Source organism: Pezoporus flaviventris, unplaced genomic scaffold, assembly GCF_033815535.1.
Source record: "Pezoporus flaviventris isolate CSIRO_AGI_PZ_B2104156 unplaced genomic scaffold, CSIRO_AGI_Pfla_v1 ptg000022l, whole genome shotgun sequence".
Taxonomy (NCBI): Eukaryota; Metazoa; Chordata; class Aves; order Psittaciformes; family Psittacidae; genus Pezoporus; species Pezoporus flaviventris.
Window position 1 is genome coordinate 2,475,966 of NW_026892570.1, and position 24,082 is coordinate 2,500,047.

Sequence of the window (24,082 nt, forward strand, 5' to 3'; positions counted from 1 at the left end):
AATTCTAGATTCAAAAGTCCTTCCTTCCTTCCATCCTCTTAAATAAGAATTGAAGTTTCCCGCAGCAGCCTGTGCTGGCTTGGTGTGCTGTTGGGATAATCATAGAATAGTTCGGGTTTAAAAGGACCTTAACATCATTTTTACTTAAGGGATTTAAGACCTGCTATTCAAAACAGGAATGCCAAAGACTGGCTGAAGGCAATTCCAGGTTTTGCTTGTCCCAGGCAGACAAAAATAACTTCAGGTATATTTAACCACTAAGGCATGCCTTAGTCACGCTTGTTCCTTTTCCGTGTTAGTCGTGACCCTACAAAGCACTGAATTCTGCTGCAGCAGAGCACTTTGACATGTGCCAGTACTACACTGTTCTCTCCTCGGGCAGAGTGAGAGACTGCATGAAGAAACGGTTTGCGCTGTATTAACCAGTGATTTCAAACAGAAATCAGATCAGAGTGCAAGGAGGTGGTACTCATCCCAGGCTGTTCCTAGTTTATACATACAGCTCATGCTGACTATATCGTTACTAGAATAGAGTTTGGACTGGAGTAGCACAACTGCTACCTGTTCATGGATAGCAGACATTTACAGCTTAGAGGAATAATCAATAGCGTTATAGAGTGATGTATATTTGTGTCCTAGTTTCAGCTGGATGAAGTTATTTTTCTTCCTAGTAGCTGTTGCAGTGCTGTGCTTTGGCTTTATTCTGAGAATAAGGCTAGTAACACACCGATGTTTTAGTTGTTGCTAAGCAGCACTTACCCTGATCAAGGACTTTTCAGTCTCTCATGCTCTGCCAGCGAGGAGAGGCACAAGAAGCTGGGAGAGTGCACGGCCATTTTCTAGATTATATTTCCTATTATTATTGTTACTGCATTTTATTTTTATTTCAATTATTAAACTGTTCATATCTCAGCCTACATTTTTCTTTTTCCCCCATCCCACGGGAAAGTGTTGTAACTCAGCACCATGCAGCTTCTTGCTCGCTGCCACCCTTACCCTCTCCAGATGGGATGAGAATCAGAATAATATAAACCCCACAGATTTTTTTCAGTTCCCCCCCTTTAATACTTTTTTTACCCCAAATTCCTTAGTATTTCTCATTTGAGCATGGGAAACTTGTATCTATAGTATTGCTTTAACTGCCTACTTTGAAGATAGTGCAAAACCTATGCATTCCAAATTCTTCCTCATGTTCGGTAAATAGGCGACTTTTCCTCTTCTTTCTGTTTATTCTGGCTTTCTTCTCACCTTTTATTATAAGATTCTAATGATTTTTTTAATTTCTAATTTCTTTTTTTAAATGAACCTTTTTCCCTTTTTTTTTAATTAAGGGTTTATTATGTTGCCACATCTACAGTTCACAGCTTATTTCAAAGCAGCTCAGATACAAAACACTGTTGAAGATTTGTACAGGAAATGAGAGGAATGATCAAGCTGGCCATTGCTAAATTACATACACTCACAGTCTAAACTGACTCATTGGGGGAAAGTAATAGCAAGACAATTGCTGACCTTTCAGAAGAAAGCATACTGGGAGTATCCCTCCTTAAACAGGCTGCAACAGCAAATAAAAAAAGCTTTGTCTTCATGAACATTCAGTTAATACAAATGTAAAAGACTTGATACAAAAAAAAAAAAAATACAGTTTAACTTTTTTCCAAGAGTCTCATGAAAATTCAGGAGTAACAGCAACATTGTGAAAAAGAATCAGCTGATGGAAGAACTTCTGTGTGTCTTATGCTGGATGGATGAATATACCAAGTGGTGAACAGGGAAAGACGTGTTGAATAATGAGAACTGTATTCAGCAGTGCCTAAATCAGAAATGTGTGTCTATTTCTTTAGTACTTAATAAAATGGGCTTTTCATAAGGAAATGAACACACACTTCTAGAACACAATGTCTGTTTTTATTTTAATAGAATTCCTTCTGTTGTTAATCAGCAAGCATTATATAAACTAATTTTATGTCAAACTCAGTAGCACAAGAAACAACACAGGTAGAGAAGCTTTTAACTGACAGTCCTGAAAGAAAACAAAACAAAACAAAACATGACTATGTGAATGAGAGATAGATAGACAAGTTAAAACTTAGAGAAAGACAAATTTATAGGATAGCAAGTAGTCAATCTTCTGGATTTTGGCTTCTAGAGAGCTGAAGCAACAGAACTATGAATTACTCTAACTATAATTTAGCAATTTAATGACAGCCTGAAACAGACCGATTAGATTTCTGGAAATATATATATTCTGGATTTTCTAATTCAAACTCACTCACAAACACAAACAAGCGTTGGGAAACAAGTCACATCTTAAAGTTATAGGCCCCACTGATTTGATAAGAAGTGGGGCAGCAGATAATGAAAAAAAAAAATACTGCCTCCCCATATAATGGGTTAATTTGAATCAGAGTAGTAAGAAGACAAATTACTTTGTTGCAGCCAGTAGTGTTTTATCTGTTAGGTAAGATGCTGCAGTTATGTGTGGTCACAAGCTTCACAGCTCTGAAAAAGCAGTATCAGTTCCATTCTGAAGATGTGGGATTCAGGAATTATTTTCAGAGTGGGCCAGATTAAAAACAAACAAAGCAAAGGTAAGACAAACAAATCAGTGAAGCTACAACGACTTCCAGTATTGTGAAAATTTAATAATTATGGGCTGTTAGCTACAATGTTTCATTTCTTAAGAAAGTCTTCTTCCACTGTTAGGATCCTCATGGTCTTAGTTTTCAGAATTCACTAACTGCAACAGCTTTATAGATTCATAGGACCTGTACTGATAAAGAGCAAAGTGCCTCTGAGCAAAGTGAGGGTTTTTGCACATACTTTGCTTTGGAAATTGGTTAATGCTACAGTATGTTCAGAACCAGACTCTGTTAAAAGTTACCTATTTAGATCTACAGGTATTTTGCTTTGTCTGTTTCATTAAGTCTCTTCTCTGCTTCTTTCCCTCTGACTTCAGTGTTTCCTACTGATTTCCAAGGTAACTGATACAGATTTTCTAATCTGTGTCTAGTCAGCCAGCTCCCACTCAGACTTCTGTGATGTTCAACAGCTATCCCAAAGAAAGTAAGATCCCAGGACTCAGTACTACATTCAGTGCCACACAAACAGTTCTGCATTTTTAGAGCCATACTGCATTCACTGACAGTTGACACGGGACCAAAAAACAAGTTTGAGTTTTGTCTCTGACCACAAGAGGAATTGTTTATTTCTAGGCAAGCTCTGAAGAATGACACAGGGCACTTCAAAGCTAACAGGTAGCAAAGCTCTTTTTACATGCTAGTTGCATGTCAGCTTCATATTTTGCAGCTGAAACCTATGTATGTATGAAAAGGATACAGAATCACAGAGCCACAGAATGCTTCAGGTTTCAAAGCTCATCTAGTTCCAACCTCCCTGCCGTGGGCAGGGACACCTTCCACTAGACCAGGTTGCTCAAAACCCATCCAACCTGGCCTTGAACACTGCCAGGGATGGGGCAGCGACAACTTTTCTGTGTAACCTGTGCCAGTGCCTCACTTTCCTCATAGGAAATAGTTTCTTCATTATATCTAATCTAAACCTGCCCTCTTTCAGTTTAAAAGACTTCTGCCCCTTGGCCTGTCACTACAGGCCCTTGTAAAAAGTCTTTCTTATAAATGCCTTTATATACTGAAAGGCCATAATAAGGTCTCCCAGAGCCTTCTCCAGGCTGAACAAGCTCAACTCTCTCAGCCTGTCTTCATGGGAGAGAGGCTCCAGTCTTCCGATCATTTTCATGGGCCTCCTCTGGACTTGCTGAAGCAGATCCACATCCCTCTTCTGTTGGGGACCTGAACAGAAGGAGCTGAAAGCAGTTCTGCAGGTGGGGTCTCATGAGTGGAGTAGAGGAGGAGAATCACCTCCCTCAACCTGCTGACACGCTCGTTTTGATGCAGCCCAGCATATGGTTGGCTTTCTAGGCTGCAAGTGCACACTGCCAGGTCATGCCCAGCTTTCATCCACCAGCAGTCCCAAGTCCTTCTTCTCAGGGCTGCTCTCAATCCCTTCATCCCCCAGCCTGTACTGAATGTACCTCCTGTACCTCCTGCCCTGACAGAGGTGCAGGACCTTGCACTTGGCCTTGCTGAACCTCATGATGTCCAATACAGGGGAGAAGATAGTGGCTGTTGACTTTAAAAAAAACCCAAACAAAAACACCCCATATCTGGATTCAGCAACTGCGAGATGCTTTTGTATGAGCTGTCTCAATTTCAGTTTAGACTTGGTAAAACTTTCATCATTTGCCTACTAATGCATTTGAATCTTGACAATCATTAAATGAAGTCTTGAGAAATTTTGTGAAAGCAAGAATTCAAACAGAGATGCAAGAGTGAACTTTATTGAATGATTAAAAACTAACGGCATTACAGCTAGTTTCATCTCTGCTGGAATACTAGTTTTCCAATTTTCTGTAGCAGAAAGTGCAACAAATCGATTATTTATATTGTTAAACAAACTAGCAATTGTTTCTTTCTTGTCAAAAACTGCATAGTTTAGCAGTTGTGCAACAAATATATAAATTTCTGCAAAACCCTGAAGAAAGATTTGATGTTTTTGTGCTTTGAACCTGGTGGCAGAGGAGATCATCTGCACTGGTCAGATTCTGAGTGCTTTTTCCCTTTTTTTCCAGTCTGCAAGAAAAAATTAAAACAAAAGTTTAGGTAATATACTAGACATGACACTTTCATCTGCAGTTATATTTATATTAAAGTAGTATAAATTAACAAGAAAAAAAAACCCTACTGGAGTTGCATAATTTAACAAAGTATGCAAGTTATCATGGGATGCAGACTCATCTGAATGTCAAGTATTGTTATATAAATTACAAGAGTGAAGCCATTTACAGAATACCTTCTTAAATGTTAGCATCTAAGGATAAAAATACACTGATTTGCTTTTTGTTGTTGTTCTTTATGTCTTTGGTTTTAATCCACAAATTTTGGTCACTGTTCTTTGAAAGGCATCCTTATGTTTTAAAGCAGTATTCTATAAAATGTGTGCTTCATGTTATCCAAGACAATGCCACAAAAAGTAGCAATATAAGAAAAATTCTCCTGGTCAGCTTGCAAGATTACAAAGAAGAATAATAAAAGCAGAAGCAGGCAATGCCTGCAAGGCAGATGAGTGTTTTCCTAAAACAAAACACACACACACCACCCCCCAGTTAAAAAAGTATAAACCCAACCAGCCAAACAGAAAACCCCAGGGTGATAAATTAAGCAAGAAATACAGCAAGATGTGAAAAAAATAAAAGCATATTGGACTGTGTGGGAGAGTCAGGGGAAGAGGAAAAAGAACAACATAATAGGTTATTTTTGCAGTAATTTCTAAGTATATAACAAAGACCATTTTTTGTAATGGTCTTTCATAAATTTTTTACTGTAATTTTTTTTCATCCTCTTTATTGCAATTAAACACCAGATAAATTTACCTTATTCAAAAATTTCTATTTACAGAGACAAAAAATTAGCAGAGGCATGGATGGCAGGGGAAAACACAGACTGAAGCTGTAAGTCAGAATAGTGATGTTAATGACTGAATCTGACGAGATTTACTTTAGTTTCAATTAGAGGTATGAGCACTCAGCTTGTCTGTAAGGGACTGAGCAAACATACATAGTCAACCGCTGCAATAAAATTTTTAGAAGGAACTTGCTCGCTTGTGGTAAAGTGACAAGGGGAAAAAGACAACAGAAAAAGACAGGAGATTACATACAGAACCCTGTGTAATGCTAGCCAAAGAATCTGAAGTAATCAGAAAAGATGTGTTGCTTCAGAAAGAGTAATTGCTCCTTAATTAGCCAGTTTTCACAAAATTGTAGTAATCCAACACAATATGTTGCAATTTGAAATAGCATAGTTTGCCAAAGACTACACAGCTACCTTAGAAGTTTCCATATACGTATATAACTTCTACCTTAGAAGTTATATACAACAGGCTCTCCTTGGGACCTGTGCAAAAGGTCACAGCCAAAACAAACAAAAAAAAACAACAAACCAAAATGCCCAAAATGTGTCAAGTCATGCCTAAGTATAAATCCTTATTTGCAAATAGTCACCCTTCAAAAAAAACTGTCAGAATGTTAAGCAGCATAACATTTATGCAAAAGTTAACTGAAATTCACTAATACAAGTTGCATTAGCAATCAGCAAGACAAAACAGCATACACCGTGAGGAAGACACTGATCTCATCACTTACATTTCCACACAATTTGGTGCGAGACTCCTACAAAGATTTATCTAGAGACAGAACTAAGATACGGAGCCAAAGAATGTGGCAAAAAAGCCATGAAATCTACAGTTAGTCCAGTTACACACAGTTAGACTTCAACAGTGATATCAACTTGTTGCTTGAAGTATGTTTGTTTACTAGTATATCTCAAGATGTTTTAAAGTACAAAACCGGTGGTAGACTTCAACTTGCCAAAACAGTGCTTTAGACTTGCTGTTTGGTCTTTTTTCCCCCTACAATATAAGCTGCCTCTTTTGGTTTGGTTTTACTTTTTCTTTCCTTTTTTTTTTTTTTGCAGTTTTGTTTTGTTTTTGTTTTTTTTTACCTGGAGAAGTTAAGAGGTAACAAGTGAGCTCAGCGCTTGTTACCTCATGTTAGCCTCAGCTACATCACGAACAGGTAAACTTACAAATACAGAAATTACCTACCTGGTATTTTGTTAATTCTGCCTGCAGTAGTTTCACTTTGGATCTTTCTTGCTCTAATGCTGCATGAAGTATAGTTACCTGAAAACAAACAAACAAAAAAATGAATTTATAAAATATCCTCAATGTCTATTAGTTTATCAAGTCAGTTCTGTTTTCCATTAGTACTATGTTGTACAAACAGGTAATACAGAGTGACTACCACTATCATTAGCATGAACTGAAAGCACAAGTAAAATATTAATTAATGACTTCCATTTCCCAAGCAATATTTACTGGTGCAGTAATACACCAGTACACCTTATTGCATAATGATACAGAAAAGCTATGAAGTTCAAAACTCTTCTGACATTTGGACTCTGCATTAATTCACTCCATAAAACTTAACAGATATATGCAACACAAATAAGCTTATTACATCACCATCAAAAACAGTACTGTGTTATATGCAAGACATCCAGCTTAGAACTAATAGTTGCTCTGGACCAAAAATGAAGCGTAAGTCTACAGTTACTTGGCAACTGACATCTTAAGTAATTTGTTGCTCTTTTGTGTTCATAAACTTAAGACTAGAAATAAAAAAACCCAGCACCACCAAAACCAAATAAACCCACAAGCAGGAAAGAAACATCTTCTGAAGCACATTTCTGAGCTTCCTAGCATGAGTTACGAGGGAATGATATTCCTAAGGTGCTGTTCAAGGCAAAATCATTTTAGGCATGTTAAGGTCTGCTGTCTTTCCAGTAGCAGTTCCAAGTGAGTCATACTGGAGATTTACGTAACACATGTCCTCTGACACTCATAGTGCAGGGCTAGGGATGAAATGTAACATTTTTTGCTTCAAACAAGTTTTTCTTTCAGTTTTGTTTCCTCCCTACCCACCTCTATCACTGCCTTAAATATATAGCATCTTTGAAATGCCCATGAAATTTTTACTTGAGAAATCTTTGCTTACCTGTACGGTCAATTCATTTTTTATAATTTGAGATTCATCAACCTGCATGAGTATCTCTGCTTTGTCTTTCACTGCAGAGAGAGGAAGATACAGCATGAGGATCCTTCCAGAATTATAGGTCTTCCTGTGCAATATCACTGTGGCATCACTTTATGTCACTATTTGGATACCTCTAAATAATGCTGCCTTCACTAGAAGAATAGTAGATGTTGTAATGCAAATCAACCAAACCATTTGCTACCAGTACCGTTAGCAGCAGCTTGAAAAATTCTGGAGATTAACCCCTAACCTTGCACTACTTACCCCACCATTAACCCTGTAAGCAGCCTGAATTTTAGAGATACCCATTATGAATTAATATCATCAGAAAACTGAGTATTGACAATGGATCAAGATTTTGCCATCCTGAGTTTTACATATGAGCTCAATTGTAGCTATGGAAACTTCTATTTACTCAAATACAGAGATGTTTAAGCTATTTAGGTAGTGTCTGTGAAACATCTGAGGACAACTTAAAATTCTCAATATGAAGAAATCAAGTTTTTTCAATTCTGCCATGAACTTCCTTCTCCTCAAAATGCAAAATACTCAGGTCTTTAGAAAACCACAAATTTTCTCATTTTCTAGTATGCTGCTATTCTACAAACAAAGATAAAAACTTGAGAACTTCACCTCTTTCCTTGCAAGATGAAATATTTCATCTTGGCTGAGACACTGACCTGAAGTAACACGGTTCCTAGTTAAAATTTGTAGAATGAATCATCACATTATGAACACTTGAACTAGCCAAGACCTAGTTTTTGTAAGTGTACTTTGAAGGAAAAACTTGAGCTCTTTTTTAGCTAAAAAATTAGCCTGGAGAAGAACATTCAAGAGCTAATTTAAGAAACTGAAAAATCTAATTTTGCAACAGAATTAATCTGGATAGCATCACAGACTCAAACCACTTCATCAAGCAAGAACAGGAATACTGAAGTACAACTATGTGTAACAAGTGTAAAGATACTAGGGTATTTATACATGTACGAGTGTCTATATATATATACACAAACATATCTTTCTTGAAACTTTGGCAACAAACTCTGAATAGTGTTATAACAGAAGCAAATTATCACAGTGACATATATAACCCTGTGGTTTAGCTGTCACTGTTAATTGTGTGGCTTGGGTGTAGAAGGGTGTTTCCAACAGCTGAAAGCACAGCTTGCATAGATATTAAGAACAGAACAGTTTCCTTAAGTCTGTTTGAACAGACACTGTGATGAGATCAGTACAGAACACGTAAGTTTTTGTATTTTTTTGCTAGTGACAGCTCACTTGAATCATTTTATGTAAACTATAACTGGACAGCTTATGTTTCAAACAATGATCTCAACATACAACTGATTATTCCACCATAAAACAACAGAAATAATGTGTGGTCCACCAAATTCTGTAGTTCACTGGAGTAGTTGCAAATTAGTAGCTTCTTAGTTCTTTATAACTGTCACTGAATCAAGCTCTTCTTAAAAATTGGCTTTGTAAATTCCTTCCATGTTTTAAAAAGAACACTTTAACATTTCCTGATAAACTCCTACTTACTTTCACCTTCTTGCATCATCTTCAGAAGCCGTGCATTTCTTCCTTTTACTTCTTTATACTTTGCCTGTATTAAAAGATTGAATTATTACATGTATACTCTAAAAAAAAAAAAAAGTGTTCTAAGCGCTAAGCTTGACTTACAGTCAGATTTAGAGTTTAAAATGACAACTTCTGCAGAGAATCTAATCAGAGAATCACAAAATCATAAAACCATCTAGGTTGGAAAAGACCTTTAAGATCATCTGTGTCTTAATTAAATCACAGCCAACATAAGGAATACACAACAGAAATGGATTTATAACTAAGAGCTGAGAAAAAAGGCAAACAAAAGGCTTAGAGCAAGTTAAAATAATAAAGTTATGTCAATGCATTGATAGTGCAGAAATAACCATTCAGGTCTGCCTCAAGTGTATAGGCCTGTTGCATCAAGGGCTTTCTGGTTTCTGCCCTGGTAAATTGTAACAATTAAAATGTGCTTTCTAGATACCAAGGTAATATAAAGAGTTTGCCACATTGCTGGATAAGTAGGAAAAGATCCCACTGCTCTACAGATTGGGTTGTTTTTTTTTCCCTTAGTTTTCCTTAGTTTTTTTTCCTTAGTTTTTACATCAGAGTTCCTTTCCTTTTCAATTCTTTACACTTTTCTGCTCAAGAACCTATTTTTGCTGGCTTTTCCAATTTGACACCACCATATTTTCTTCACAAGTGAGTCATTTCCTTAATTGGCCACCAGTGTCAGTTCTAGCTAGGTACCTTAGCTGTAAAGTTATTTTTCCTGTCACAAGTCTTCTCATACAGTTTGCTTTAAAAAAAAGAGTTTAATTTCAGACATACTTTTTTTTTCTAATAAAGAAGCTACTATCTTCCACTTTGAGTATCACATCAGTTCTTGAGGATAATTAACTTTCATTTAAGCGAGAACATTCACGGCTACCTAAAACTGTATTCATGCCTCTGGACAAGTTCATGAAATTAAACATTGCCCATCACCTCACCAGTATCCTTATGCATCGTGTTTATTCTGTCAAATGTGAATGAGTGCTGATAGAAGTAGATACGAATGGTTTTATGCTTTCAAATTTCACCTGGGGATTCCAACCTTAGTACACAATCTGTAAACAGCTGTGAACAAAGTTTATGTTTTTATTACTACACATACTTATTGGAAGCATCAGAAAACTCCAAATCTGTCAGCCTGACCAGTCTAATTTAAACAATAAATAAAATGATAAAATATTATAAAAATACTTCTATGATGCTTTACTGTATTTTGTTACAATGCCAGTTCCCTGTGGAAATTTTGCCCTTCATGCTCTAGATACTAGCCAAAAAATGCTAACATGTACTGGAAACAAGGAGGCAATTTCCCTAGCTACTCCATCTAGTGCAATTACACATTTATTACATTTAAATTACATGTATATAATACATTTATTATTTGTAAATAAAACACAGACTAGGGGCAACGCGGGCTCTCTCCAGAAGCTATCAGGAGAACTGGCTATCCTGGATCTGGAGAAGGCTGAGGTTCTGAATGACTACTTTGCCTCAGTCTTCACCAGCAAGTGCTCTGACCCCACCACCCAAGTTTTGGAAAGCAGATGCAAGGACTGTGAGAATTAAGACCTTAGGCCCACTGTAGGAGAGATCTGGTTCGAGACCATCTTTAGAACCTGAATGTGCACAAGTCCATAGGACCTGATGAAACAAATCCACCTGTGGGTCCTGAAGGAGCTGGTGAATGAGGTTTCTAAGACACTGTCCATCATATTTGATGAATCATGGGAGTCAGGTGAAGTTCCTGATGACTTGAAAAAGGGAAATATAACCCCCACTTTCAAGAAGGGGAGAATGGATGACCCAGGGAATTACAGACCAGTCACTCTCACCTCTGTGCCTGGCAAAATCTTGGAGCAGAACCTCCTGGAAGGCATGTTTAGGCACAAGAAAAACAACAAGGTGCTTGGTAACAGTCAGCATGGCTTCACTAAGGGGAAATCCTGCCTGACCAATCTGGTGGACTTCCATGATGGGGCTACGGAGCTGATGGTCAGGGGCAGAGCAGCTGACGTCATCTACCTGGACTTGTGCAAAGCGTTCGACACTGTCCCACACGGCATCCTTGTCTCTAAATTGGAGAGACATCAATTTGATAGGTGGATCACGCAGTGGATAAAGAACTGGCTGAATGGCGGTGCACAAAGATTTGTCATCAATGGCTCCATGTCCGGCTGGAGACCAGTAACGAGTGGTGTCCCTCAGGGATCGGTGTTGGGACCGGTCTTGTTCAACATCTTTGTCGCTGACATGGACAGTGGGATTGAGTGCGCCCTCAGCGAGTTTGCCGATGACACCAAGCTGTGTGGTTCGGTTGATACCCTGGAGGGAAGGAATGCCATCCAGAGGGACCTTCACACGCTTGTGAGGTGGGCTGATGCCAACCTCATGAAGTTTAACCATGCCAAGTGCAAGGTCCTACACCTGGGTCAGAGCAATCCCAGGCACAGCTACAGGTTGGGCAGAGAAGAGACTGAGAGCAGCCCTGCGGAGAAGGACTTGGGGGTGTTGGTTGATGAGAAACTGAACATGAGCTGGCTGCAGTGTGTGCTTGTACCCCAGAAAGCCAACCGTATCCTGGGCTGCATCAAAAGGAGCATGAGGCAGGTTGAAGGAGGGGATCCTGCCTCTCTACTCTGCCTTTTTGAGACCTCACCTGGAGTATTGTGTGCAGTTCTGGTGTCCTCAACATAAAGAGGACATGAAGCTGTTAGAACAAGTCCAGAGGAAGGCCATGAGGATGATCAGGGGACTGGAGCACCTCCTGTATGAAGACAGGCTGAGAAAATTGGGCCTGTTCAGCCTGGAGAAGAGAAGGCTGCGTGGAAACCTCATAGCAGCCTTCCAGTATCTGAAGGGGGCCTATAGGGATGCTGGGGAGGAACTCTTCATTAGGGACTGTAGTGATAGGACAAGGGGTAACGGGTTAAAACTTACACAGGGGAAGTTTAGACTGGATATAAGGAGGAAATTCTTTCCTGTAAGGGTGGTGAGGCACTAGAATGGGTTGCCCAGGGAAGATGTGAATGCTCTATCCCTGGCAGTGTTCAAGGCCAGGTTGGACAGAGCCTTGGGTGACATGGTTTAGTGTGAGGTGTCCCGGCCCATGGCAAGGGGGTTGGAACTACATGATCTTAAGGTCCTTTCCAACCCTAACTATTCTATGATTAATGAGCAAATCTTTTTTTTCTCCTGCTATGTTTTAGCATATGGTGAATCAGATTTCCGATTTCACTTGTATGTAATAGGAAACGATATAACAAAATACAGGACTCCATTCTTGTTGCACTGTAGCTTTAAAGGAATTTCTCTCAAAGCTGACAAAATTTGCTCTGATTTTAACCAAATATTGGACTGTATCTAGAAAAAGTCCCAATGATATGCAGTTCTTATATGCAAGAAAATCTAAGTTGAATTAATAGGTTGGGACAGACACAAGAAAGCCTTACTTCCTGCTCAAAGCAAAGCTAACTTCCAATGCAGATCAGATTGCTCAAGATCTTGGCTAGTCTTAAATTACAATTTTATTTTTTTGACCATGAACATAGCAATCCTATAAAACAAGCAGTGACTGATATGCTGGATAGAGAGTTTATTCCTAGATACTTTGTCTTGATTCTTTTGATTTTTTTTAGAAGCTTAACTTACTTATCAAGAAAGACCACTTCATTTGGTACTGAAGGAAATATCTGCACTCTAAGAATGTAACCTGCAGCCAGTCTAAATCATCTCTATAAATCAGTCACATTTTAATAAATACTTTGTTTCAAATGAACAATAACTTTAAATTGTCTACTATTTGAAGGTTATTATCAGCTACGTACCTCCCACTGAGTTATTCTGTTTTTCAGCTGCTCAATTTCTGCATCTTTCTTTTCAAGCTCGAGCTTTAGTTGCTCTATTTTTTCATCTTTCAAAACACTCCCCTGTAAGCAAGAAAGCATTATTTCTTAATAATCTAGTCATGTGAATTTGATTCTCGGGAAAGGCAACTTATTTGTTAGGGAAGAGAATTTCTGATAAAAAATAAAGAGGTATTTGAATAGGTACCAAAAAGATAAGAAACACGGTAATAAATATTGGCATGTTCTGTGGCGCAAAAATTATTTCAATCACGAGTGTTTTATGTAAAAAAAACTACGTAATTTAAATATGTCTTCATATATATAAAAATATTACAGTCTTGTGAGTTTATTAATTCTTTAAAATTATCATGCTGTTGATGTGTGCTTCCCCTTAGGTGCTCCTTTCTGATCACTGACTAAGCTTCATTAAGCAAATTTCTTCACTTCAGAATGTTTTACATGCCTGATTGTTTTCATGAGATGTGCAGTTATCTGTTTCACTGTAATCATTGAGATGGACTCTCCTTTTCTCTTTTTGAAGTATTCTGTTAACATCATCTTCCAGCCTGTTGAAAAATTTTCCATCATGCAATGAAGACTGGGAAGCTTTCACTTCCTGTCAAAAATAAGTACAATAACATACGTTCCTTTTAATGTAAGTTAATACTGAGGTAGAAACCAACATATCTTAAAAATAGCATGCCATGGAAAAGCATTATATTTAAATAATTAGTTAAGTTGTGTATTCCCAAGAATACTGTAACTTCCATTGAAAGAATATGATACCAATTGAAAAGCCCAGAAACTAATTAACAGTTAACATTCAGCTGATGATATTACACAAAAGAATGAAGTTGGAATTTAGTAATTTATCTTTTATTCAACTGTTAAAAAAAAAAATCTTCCCTCTAGGAATTTTAATATTGTGGACTGCACCGCAACATAGTAGCATCACAGTTCTTTCTTACCTGATTTGCTTCTCTTTTTGGCTACAATTTGCGTTTTTTAACATGCTTTTAAAACTGCATGTTGCATCAAAGACTATTGGAAAACTGAAGAAGCATTGAGTAATTCTAAGAAAGCCAATACTAAGTTCTCAAGATGCAAGAACTGGGGATATACATTTCTATTGAATCTATATCTGAAGATTTTTCCAAATTTACAATCAGTCAGTTTTAGAATGTGTAGTTGATTGTCACTACAGAAAACACCAAAACAATTACCTTCTAAACCTAAGAACTGTAGTTGTAGTTTCTCTGTGGGTTTTGGCTTCTTTGTGGGTATGTTTGGGGTTTTTTTGTTGTTGTTTTTTGGGGTTTTTTTGGTTGGTTGGGTTTCAGAATTTTTTAATTAAACTAGTTTGAGTAAGACTTACCTCATGTTTTTTAGCAGGATTATCTGAAAAGAACAGAAAAAAAAAATCAGTAAGTTACTCAAATCTTGTACAGATGGCTACTGAAACAAGACATTTTGAAAAGTGGGGAAAAACACCACCTTTTTAAGTTCTTCAAAATTAACTGTCCTCTCAAAAGTCAGAATTATATAAGTCATTACTAAAGCATTTGAGGCCAAGATCATAAACTACGTATTATACCAATCCCTGTATTTACATCTTCTTCCAGATCTTTCAGAGTACTTAATCAAAAGCAGCATCCCATACTTGTTTGCTTCAGTTAAAGTGGAAGGCAATGTCTTTTGTACAGATACTTAAGGAATTTGATTTGTTTCCTTTTATATCTATTTAGGCTTTTACAGCACGTATCTCACTGTATACCTGAATGCCTTCCATGCCTTTCAGATTGCTGTGCTTTCGGTATTTTTCCTCTGTTCAGATAATTTGGAAATTACGTACTTATTATTGTATGTTTAGATAAAAACATTCTCAAAATAAAGACCTCAGAAAACAAATTACTTTCTTCTTTTTCTAGAATCTACCTTGATTTCTTCAGTAAAGCTCAGAATCTCTGCTCTATAGACACAGATGAAGGAATTTCAAACATATAAACCATGCATCTAATGAGTAGAAGTTATTTCAGTATTTACTCATCTTAACAAAAGCTAGTATCACAAAGAAAGATAAACAATGACAAACTCAGTTGCCTGAGAAATGCAAACTTAGTAAAACAAAAAAAAACGTAGATTTTTAAAAGTCAAATTAAGAGTGTTTGAGTTCATCCCAGGGGTACTACATGAAATTATGTTTTCCTTAAGCTCTTATTTTCATTATTATATAATGAACACTTAGGTTTTAGACTCTGTAGGACACACTGACTGCAACTCATTCAGTTTGTTTAACCACAGTGTTAATGAAGAGAGACAGAAAGGCACTTTCCTGTTAGCGCACACACTGAAAATTCCAAGTAGAACAGCTCATATGGTATGATAAGGCATACCTATATTACTGTCTGACTGAAAGTCTTTCAGAGACACAGTGAGAGGTTTGTCTTTTCCTTGCTGGTTCTTTTTCTCTTTCTTATTCACAGACTTTGACTGAGGTGAAGTACTTTCAACGTTTTCATATGCCTAGAAGAATAAAGTCCCACTGGTATAATTTTCTTCAACACCCAAATATTTTTTTCTGACTCTTCATAAAGGAAAAAAATTACTGATAATGTACTAAAGGAGAGTTTAGCCTGAACAGTAATTTGCAGGCTTCAGATGCATCTAAAAAATGCAAAACATATCAGCAATAAAGCATAGATTCTGTTCCCTGAAGTACAGCATTGCTCTTCACTAAACAGCAAATGAACCACCAGCCTATACTTGAACCTTCTACACCAAATTTTATCCAGAAACTTATAAACTGAAAATACATGGTAGTCAAATGTAGGAATGACGTGTGCTACACAAGGCAGGGTAGTACTTTCATAAACACACCCACACAAAACCCCAACAGCAGTGGTTTATTGTACCTTCTTTTATTCTCAAAAAATGTTTCCTCATTCAGTAGAAGTCAGAGAGCCATTAGTGTGCAGCAATGCTCTACCCAACTGACCTTACTGCTACTGAAATCAGACAGCCTGGTACATGACAGCCATTTGAACCAGAGTTCCCCATCCCCACACATCCACATTAACAATCTTAGCAAATTATCAATCTCCCAGGTATTAATCTTAAATATTAATGAAATATTTTCATTAAAAATAATCTTAAATGTTAAATAATCTTAAGAATATATATATAAGCAAATATGGAAATTAAGTGTTTTCCCATAGAAATGAGAATTGTTCAGTGTACTCATGTACTTTATATTTTTAAAATATACATTTTAAATTATTGGGACATAATTCTCAAAAATCCACAAACAGTGCTATGCTACTATGCCTGAAGATTATCTTCACTTTAAAAATTAACTTTTAGTATGGAAGCTAAAAATTTATCCTTGATTTTCAAAAAACTGTGGTACTCCCACCTCAAAAAAAGAAATATTGTACAGAGATATTTGCAGAGATGTGCAATTTTTTATGATGCATAATTATATTTAGATATTTTAATAACATTTTATTGGCTCCTAATTTATTTCAAACGAGCAGCTTCCTGATAGAAAGAAAAATTTCACCTAAGCATACTTCAGTACAATTCTCCAGTGCTCCGTAGGAATCACTGGGAAAACAGCATCCTGACCAGCTAAGAAAATGTGTAACACTTACTAGGACTAAAATATTTACACTCAGAAGATGTTAGCAAAAATTCAAATGATTCAACCATAAATAACATTAAGGTTTGATAAGAAATCTGTGCTTTGATTCTCCTATTCTTCAAGTGTGCTGGATGTTTTCTGCAGAAGTTCAAGATCTCTTGCATACTCTTAAATTCCAGCATATTCATGTGCCAGAAAACTGAAAAGTAGAACTAGCTTTCCACTTTTACAGGCTAATTAGGAACAAACCAAACCACCCAACTCTATTATATATGGGTTCTTTCAAATCCAGTATTTTTCTGAACTCCTAAGCATTTGAACAATGATAATAAACAATTTAGAAGAAAATGGTACTTTTAGTTTTTTGGCAAACCCCCCCTTTTTAATTCAAACCTCATACTTGTACAGCTTAGGGATCCATTAGGATGGATCCCACAAATACCTTTTTGTGTTCTTCATATTCCAGTTTGCTCAGCAGCAATGCTTTTTCAAGATCAGCTTCAAACATGTCAGATGTCAGCTGAAGAAACAAAATTAACATATTTCATGTAATTAGGCTGGTTAAAAAAAAAAAAAAGGCAGACAAATCCACTAAGACCACACTAAAATTTCAGTTTCAATATGTGTATCACCACAACTGCCAAAAAGCCAAGTCTCACTGATGAGACACAGGGTCTTATTAACTGGCAATGTACCTTTTTGTACCATAAAGTATCTTGCTTCAGGACACTTTGTGATGGATGGAAACATACAGGAAGTTGTGCACACCTTTACGTAATGGTTCCCATCCTGATGATTTATTAACATGGGATTTCTTTAATATAGTTTTTTAGTTTGAAACATGAAAACCAGAGGATGTCAAAGGACAAAAATGTCATTGTAGCCTACTATGAAGTCTAAGCACTCATCCATCACAGTGAAAAAATTAGGTTAAACATGCCTTTTTCTGGGGACAGGGAGGGAGATGCAAAAAAAATTCAAAGCTTTCTTGGTGTGAGTTGTTAAGAGCTAGGAATTAAGGAACACAACAGGAATTAAGGGTATCTTGTGTCATAAGAAATACGAAACCACAGGAAAGCCCTGCTCCTGAGAAGACCAATTCCAGCAACAGTTCAATGGAGCCAAAATAAATAATGTAAAGGTATAAACATCTACTAACTTATGTTATTGTGTAAGGCAAAATTAACCAAGATTAACTTGTTGGATGCAAAACTGGTTCCTTTGAGGTCTGTTCTCTGAAGGAATCACTACAATCTACTGTGTGATATGAAGAAGAATAAGGCTTCCATTTGGCAGCACAGCCATCCCCTTTTTCTTGCCCTTAAATGAAATATTAATTAGTAAAAATAATTATTTTAGCCATCACTTTCTTGTTCTTTAAATTTCAAATAGAGGTCCTTTCATTAATTTCAACATAAACTACAACAGCTATTATAGTGAATAAAAACAGTTCAGTGGTGTTAATGTATTTTGCTCAAACTGGGGGGCATGACATACACTACCTTTTTTGTCTATAGGAACCATGTTCTGAAAAAAAACTCAGAGTTCTCATATGCTTTATATATGCTTGAAAGTCATTTATTGTATGGTGTAAAAGCACACACATTCTTCCTAATTGCTCAACGATGCATATGATCAGTCTCACTTAATAGAAAATCTGAGTAGCTTCTAGTTTCTACCACAGTAAACCAGCCCTTTTTGAGTGGTTATTTGAAATACAGTAGAGTAGTGCTCTCAGCATAAATTGCTGTTTTACACAGACTTTGGGGTGCTATCATTCCTAGCTTCGCATTTGGCTTGTGATTTAAACTTACCATTGACTGACTGCACGGGGCCTCACTGGCAACATTTTCCTAGCAGGGGAGGTGTGGGAGAGCCAAGGACATACCGTGGCAGCCAGGCTGCAGGTGCCTCAGAACCCCAAAGGGCTGCATGCACAGGCAGCAAGCCAGGAGTGGAGGCTGGCAGGGATGACCTTCAACAGAGCACCCCCTGCACAACCTGTGCTGCCTGCAGCAAGGGGACCAGACAACAAAGTGGAGGGGTTTTGCAGCTTCCAGGGTGGACTTTTTTCTCAAGTATTTGTTTTCTTTCAATATCAGAATCAGTAATTAGAGGTTTGATAACTGACAGTAAGCTAAATTGACTGAAACTCCCCAAGAAACAATGAACTGGTTTTGCCTGCAACTGTTGAATCCAACCTGACAATGACAGTTATCTACCAAAAATTAGGCCTTTTAGTCTACTACACTGGAAAATTCAACAGGAACATTAAGAAAAATGAGAGACTGGAGATTAAAAAAAAAGAGACTATCAAAAAGAGAGCAATTAATAAGCTAAACACAAAAAAGATGAGATCACGATTTTTACCTCTGAAAGTGCTAATTTTGCATGTAAGATTCTAAATAATTAAAGAAAAAAAGTGCTATCACAATGTTGTTGTGACTATTAAACAATCCCACAAAAATAGCATTAGGTGATCTCCAGCAACCCTACCATAAGTTGTTTACCTAGCAGTACAATTCTGGGCAAAGCTGACTGAAGCTGGCCAAACAAAGGTCAATACTACACAAAACAGTGGAGTTTAGAGTTTTAGGTCTGAGTATTTTTAAAGTCTCTTAGCTTCCCAGGCACGTTTGGTTCTGCTTCTGTGCATGGCCTGACTACGGATCACAACCACTTAAGCTCATGAAAAAAAAATCTAGAAACCACAGGTTCCTTTCACTTAGGTGCTGGGAGCACATCTAATAGTCGTAAGAAATTGAGATCCATGCACAAATCCCTTACAGCGACTCTCTTAAAAGCTGCTGAAGAAAGACCATGCTATATACATCATAGCTCTATAGCTGAAGACAAATACTGACAATCATTTGAAATGAAAGTGCCAGGCAGTATGGTAATTTTGAGGGTAAATACGAAATCAGGAATTCTTCATTAACTGGGAGGTGCTCTGTGTGGAGCAGATCTCTGGAAATAAGGAGACACTGCTTATAACCCCTTACTGAACATCACTATCCCCTGCAGCATACCATTTAAAATTCACCTCATAATTATCAACAGGAACTAAGAGGTTAGGATTTCACACCTTCTGAATTTGAAGAATTCAAACTCACTTCTCTCTTCTCAGATAAGCATGTGCCATCTGCAGTTTGAACCTTCCTGCAACTCAGTTTCTCCATCTTGCAGAAGAGATGCTTATATTAACTCATAGATGTTTTTAGAATAACTATCATATGTTAGAATTATGGTAATTGCTCTGAAGTTTTTTTTTAAATAAAAGAACCTCATGGTAACTCGACAGCATATAATTCAGTAAGATTGCAATTAGTAGGAATGGATGTTTATAATCGAGTTATAGCTCAGATTGCAATTAGTTATAATAGACATCTATAACTTTGCCTGACCCTTTCATCACCCAGTAATTGAGAATACAGAATTCTCTACTCAAAATAATTTCTTCATGCTGCACAGAATAAAAAAGCCCTGTGACTACTGAACTAAGCAAATCCATACCGTAAAAAGTAGTTCTGAAGTTAATTAGCTCGGGAAGTTTTCAAGGGGATTATTAGGTCATTGCTCCACTGTCTAAGGAGATACCTATACCAAAGCATTAGCAACACCCAAAAACAAAACCCCAAAAACAACAACAACAACAAAAATCAAACACGCCCACACCTCCCCCCCAAAAAAAAAAACAACAACAAACCAAGCCAAGGACAATACCCAAATGTTAGTCTTTCATCAATTTGGCTTTCTGTATCATGTGTTAATTAGAACAAGAAGTAGCTCAATACTATAGTATCAAAGTTTCTCTGTAAAAGAAAATAACATCCTAGTACATGACAGGATAGAAGTTCAACTGCTTCATGAAACACTTTTTAACTCTAGTTGGTGACACTTCCTAGCAATTTGCCTTCAAAAAGTTTTTGCAAAGTTGCATACTCCGAAGGGTATCTTCAAGCATAACAAAAGGACCCAAACTATTATCCATAGTAAATAACTGCAGACCAGACAGTAACTTAAGAGGAATTTAGAAAAAAATGTACCACAGCTTTTCTTTAAGCACTATGAGAAAAAAATGCACTAGAACAAATTCTTTCTTTGCCCATCTATGCTATTTTGGCCTAAAATAGTTGAGTACTGTGAACAATTCATAACATTCTCATCATTTGAAAGACCAAGAAAAATCACTGTATGCTTCTTCAGGAGCATTATAATGCTGAATTCAAGTCAAGCACTAAAAAAACTAGTTTTAAGTGCAACTACTCTTCCTAACTGACGTCAGAAGTGTAAATTATTGTAATTGTTCAAGGTAAGGACTTGATTACTGTTTCAGATTAAGTGCATTTCAAGTGTAATTTGTGGTAGTTTGGGGAAAAGAAACACAGTCAAAACATTTTATCTGCCTTCATACAGACACAGTCAGCCTTTGCTTTATCTCTATTGTATTCTTCAAGTATTAATGAACCCTACTTACAATATTAATCGCAATTACAATGTTCTAACATGAAAAAAAACCAGATGTTCTTGCACTGACAGGAGTACCCTAGCATGATGAAGGCCAGTCAGCACTCAGTTCTTTGTTACCTAGAAAGGAGCCAATTATTTTACGCCTAACAAAACTTACCAAGCCTACTTTACTATGGGTATACGGCTCCACCAAAACTTCCCCAGTTTTGCTCCCACCACAGCATTTCACCATCATTCCATGGCAGTACTTCTACTTGCTTCCTCTCCATCTCTCTTTCTCCATGAAACTTAACTTCATGAAGTAACATATTTCAGAAAAGCCAAAGACAGCTAAACACAGCAAGATGTACCTGCTCATCTCTTTGTCTCCACTCCTGCCAGTTTTCTTCCCGAGTGCTCTTCTGCACTGCAGTGTTCAGTTTTTGTTCATGCTGAGATAAACAGCTTCCATGTGAGGACTTCTGAGGAATCTTTTTAAAAGCAAGGTTTCTGAGCTGAAAACCAGTTATTTTTAACATTAGTACACAGAAACAGTCTTAATGGACCAACAAAAGCATTCAGACATTAATGTGTGTGCTTCACCTGTAGTCTGAGGTACATTTTTGTTTAATCATTTATGGTACACACCCATAATATCAAATCATGGGAAAATGTGGATCAGAAGTACCACAGACATAACATAAACCAACGAAAAAGTAAATACACTTTGCTATCTGAAAATACTTTCAACAAATCTGAAGAGATAACTGTCTGACAGATTTCTTGCTGTATCAGGAATCATATTGTGCTCACACCTGACTGAAGTTAGATACAATGCCAAAGGAAAGGAGGTATACATAAATCTGGCATCAGCAAATAGAAGAACCAGAGATTCAGGTAGAAAGGGAACAATACAAACAGTCCTTAGTCCTCAGTAGTTCGTCAGATTTTAAGAACCTGCAGTAAGCATTAACTGCTGCACCAAAAGTATGCAACAGTGCCATCTTAAAGATGCCTTTCAAGATTGTAAAATTTCACAGTGCACAAATAACCTGCAAATTTGGCAGCTCAAGGACACTGACTGCTCCAGCCTAAACATTAACCACCTTCTGGTCCTTACTTGGAGTGAAAGTAAAAGCAGCAATACAACACACTATCAATTTAGAGACAGGATTCCTTTAACATAAAGGCTCCTGGAAGGGAGAAAGAAGCTATTATCAGATGACTGATGAAACAAAGAAAAACAAAGTAGGAGTGTTCTTCTTAATGTGTGTTTACTGAATGTCAGGACTCCTTAAAATGGCAGATCACCTTAGCTTAAAGTTACTCAAAATCAGGCAATAATGCAGATACTTCAGAATTGTTTTCCTTCCCCTCTAAACAGTCCCTTGTCACACTGCCTTCCGTGCTTCAGTACTGCCTCTTCTGCTGCCTGCACCAGCACTATAACCCCTGCTTGCTTCTTCATATGGAAGTGCTGGCAAAAAAACTGGTGCAGACCATTCTGATTTACAATTTCACTGGAATATAGTTATAGACAGTACATGCTAAGGTGAAGAAAAAACTTGGTACTTCCTTGCCTTTCAGCTATCACAAGAAAAAGTATTATTTCCATACAAATGAATCTCTGTAGATATATGCAATGCATATGCATACAGAGTTATTCTGACAGAGTTAAGTTTTGATCATGTTAAGGGAGGCATAAAGACACATTAGGGTATGCTTATCAAAAACTTAATGTAAACATAACATCAAAACTCAAAATAAAAAAAATTACTTTACTTAGCTCTACTGCAACTAGAAAAATTTTAAAGATTTTAAGCTTAACAGATATTAAAAAGAAGAAAAATGGATTTGGGGGTTTGGGTTGTTTTACATATTGAATTTGACAATTGCTCAAAAGACCTGAGCAATTTAACTCATTAGAATTTTTCAACTTTGTAAGTAGTATACTCCCTACTATACAATTCTTAATAAAGCAAAGAAAAAAAATGCTGTCTCTTTGACTAAGTAGCATTTGATCCATTAAAAAAACAAAAACAAACAAAAAAAAACCCTACACAAACCCATGACTTGGAGGGAGACAGCAAAAGTTATTTCTCAGATAACAACTTAAGCCACTACTTGAAAACATAATCACTTTACCTCACTGGCCTCACTCTGCTGCTGTTCTTTCTTCTTTCTTCTTTTATTTCTTTTTTTCTCATTTGCAGACTGTCTTCCCACTGAAGCCTGAGATTTACTGCCACTTCGGCCACTTTTTCCTTTTCCAGGCTCTGAGTCAGTATCACTTAGCACTTGTAGTAAAGCAAAACGAGATGCGGTGGTAGGAACTGAACTGATTACAGTTGATGCCATTGCCACATCTGATATCCTATTAAGATGGCTTCTTCTTAGTTATTAGGTTTCCTAGAAAAGTAGCATAGAAATAAGAATGAAAACAGTGTTTGACCAAACAATCGGTAATTCATATGTTAGCTGCAGGTTTATTATTTAAAAAACAAAACAAACAAAAAAGAAAACAAAATAAACACCAAAGCCTGTAAAAACCAACCCCCCAAAAAATCCGTTTAAAAAAAAAAAATCACTCAAACTCTGTATTATTTCTTTATATTTTTGCTAAATTGTATTATCTTAAGAATCTGGAAAAGAACTGTAAAAGAATAATCTATTTATAGTTATTTATAGCTAATACATTTGTTCCTCAAAGATAATGTTTGACAGAAAAAAGTAGCATAAGGCCCCGGAAGAAGTTGGCATTCATGATCTGGAGAGGAAAAAGAGGAGGAAAAAAACCCAAACAACAAAACCACACCACAAGAAAAAAAAAAGCAAATTAACCCTAACCAAAACGCACAAAAACCCTCTGAAACAAAT

General features: G+C 36.9%; 1 protein-coding gene across 1 annotated transcript; it reads right to left on the minus strand.

Annotated features, from left to right (window-relative positions):
• Positions 1-4,338: 4,338 nt before the first annotated feature.
• On the minus strand, positions 4,339-23,633 carry GKAP1 (G kinase anchoring protein 1). Its single transcript, XM_061456300.1, has 11 exons — positions 23,351-23,633; positions 21,577-21,720; positions 17,199-17,276; positions 15,510-15,639; positions 14,488-14,514; positions 13,580-13,722; positions 13,096-13,197; positions 9,215-9,278; positions 7,634-7,704; positions 6,682-6,759; positions 4,339-4,652 (listed from the first exon to the last, which is right to left on the minus strand). Exons 1-11 carry the CDS (start codon positions 23,561-23,563, stop codon positions 4,605-4,607), a joined length of 1,098 nt encoding a protein of 365 aa, XP_061312284.1. The 5' UTR covers positions 23,564-23,633; the 3' UTR covers positions 4,339-4,604.
• Between the last annotated feature and the right edge of the window lie 449 nt (positions 23,634-24,082).

Coding starts and splice junctions, on each gene's coding strand:
- GKAP1 (XM_061456300.1), bottom strand. CDS start 23,563: ATGGCATCAACTGTAATCAGTTCAGTTCCTACCACCGCATCTCGTTTT. Junction 13,198..13,579: donor CATCTCATGAAAACAATCAG/GCATGTAAAACA, acceptor TCTTGCTTACAG/GGGAGTGTTTTGAAAGATGA. Junction 7,705..9,214: donor GATGATGCAAGAAGGTGAAA/GTAAGTAGGAGT, acceptor CTCTCTCTGCAG/TGAAAGACAAAGCAGAGATA.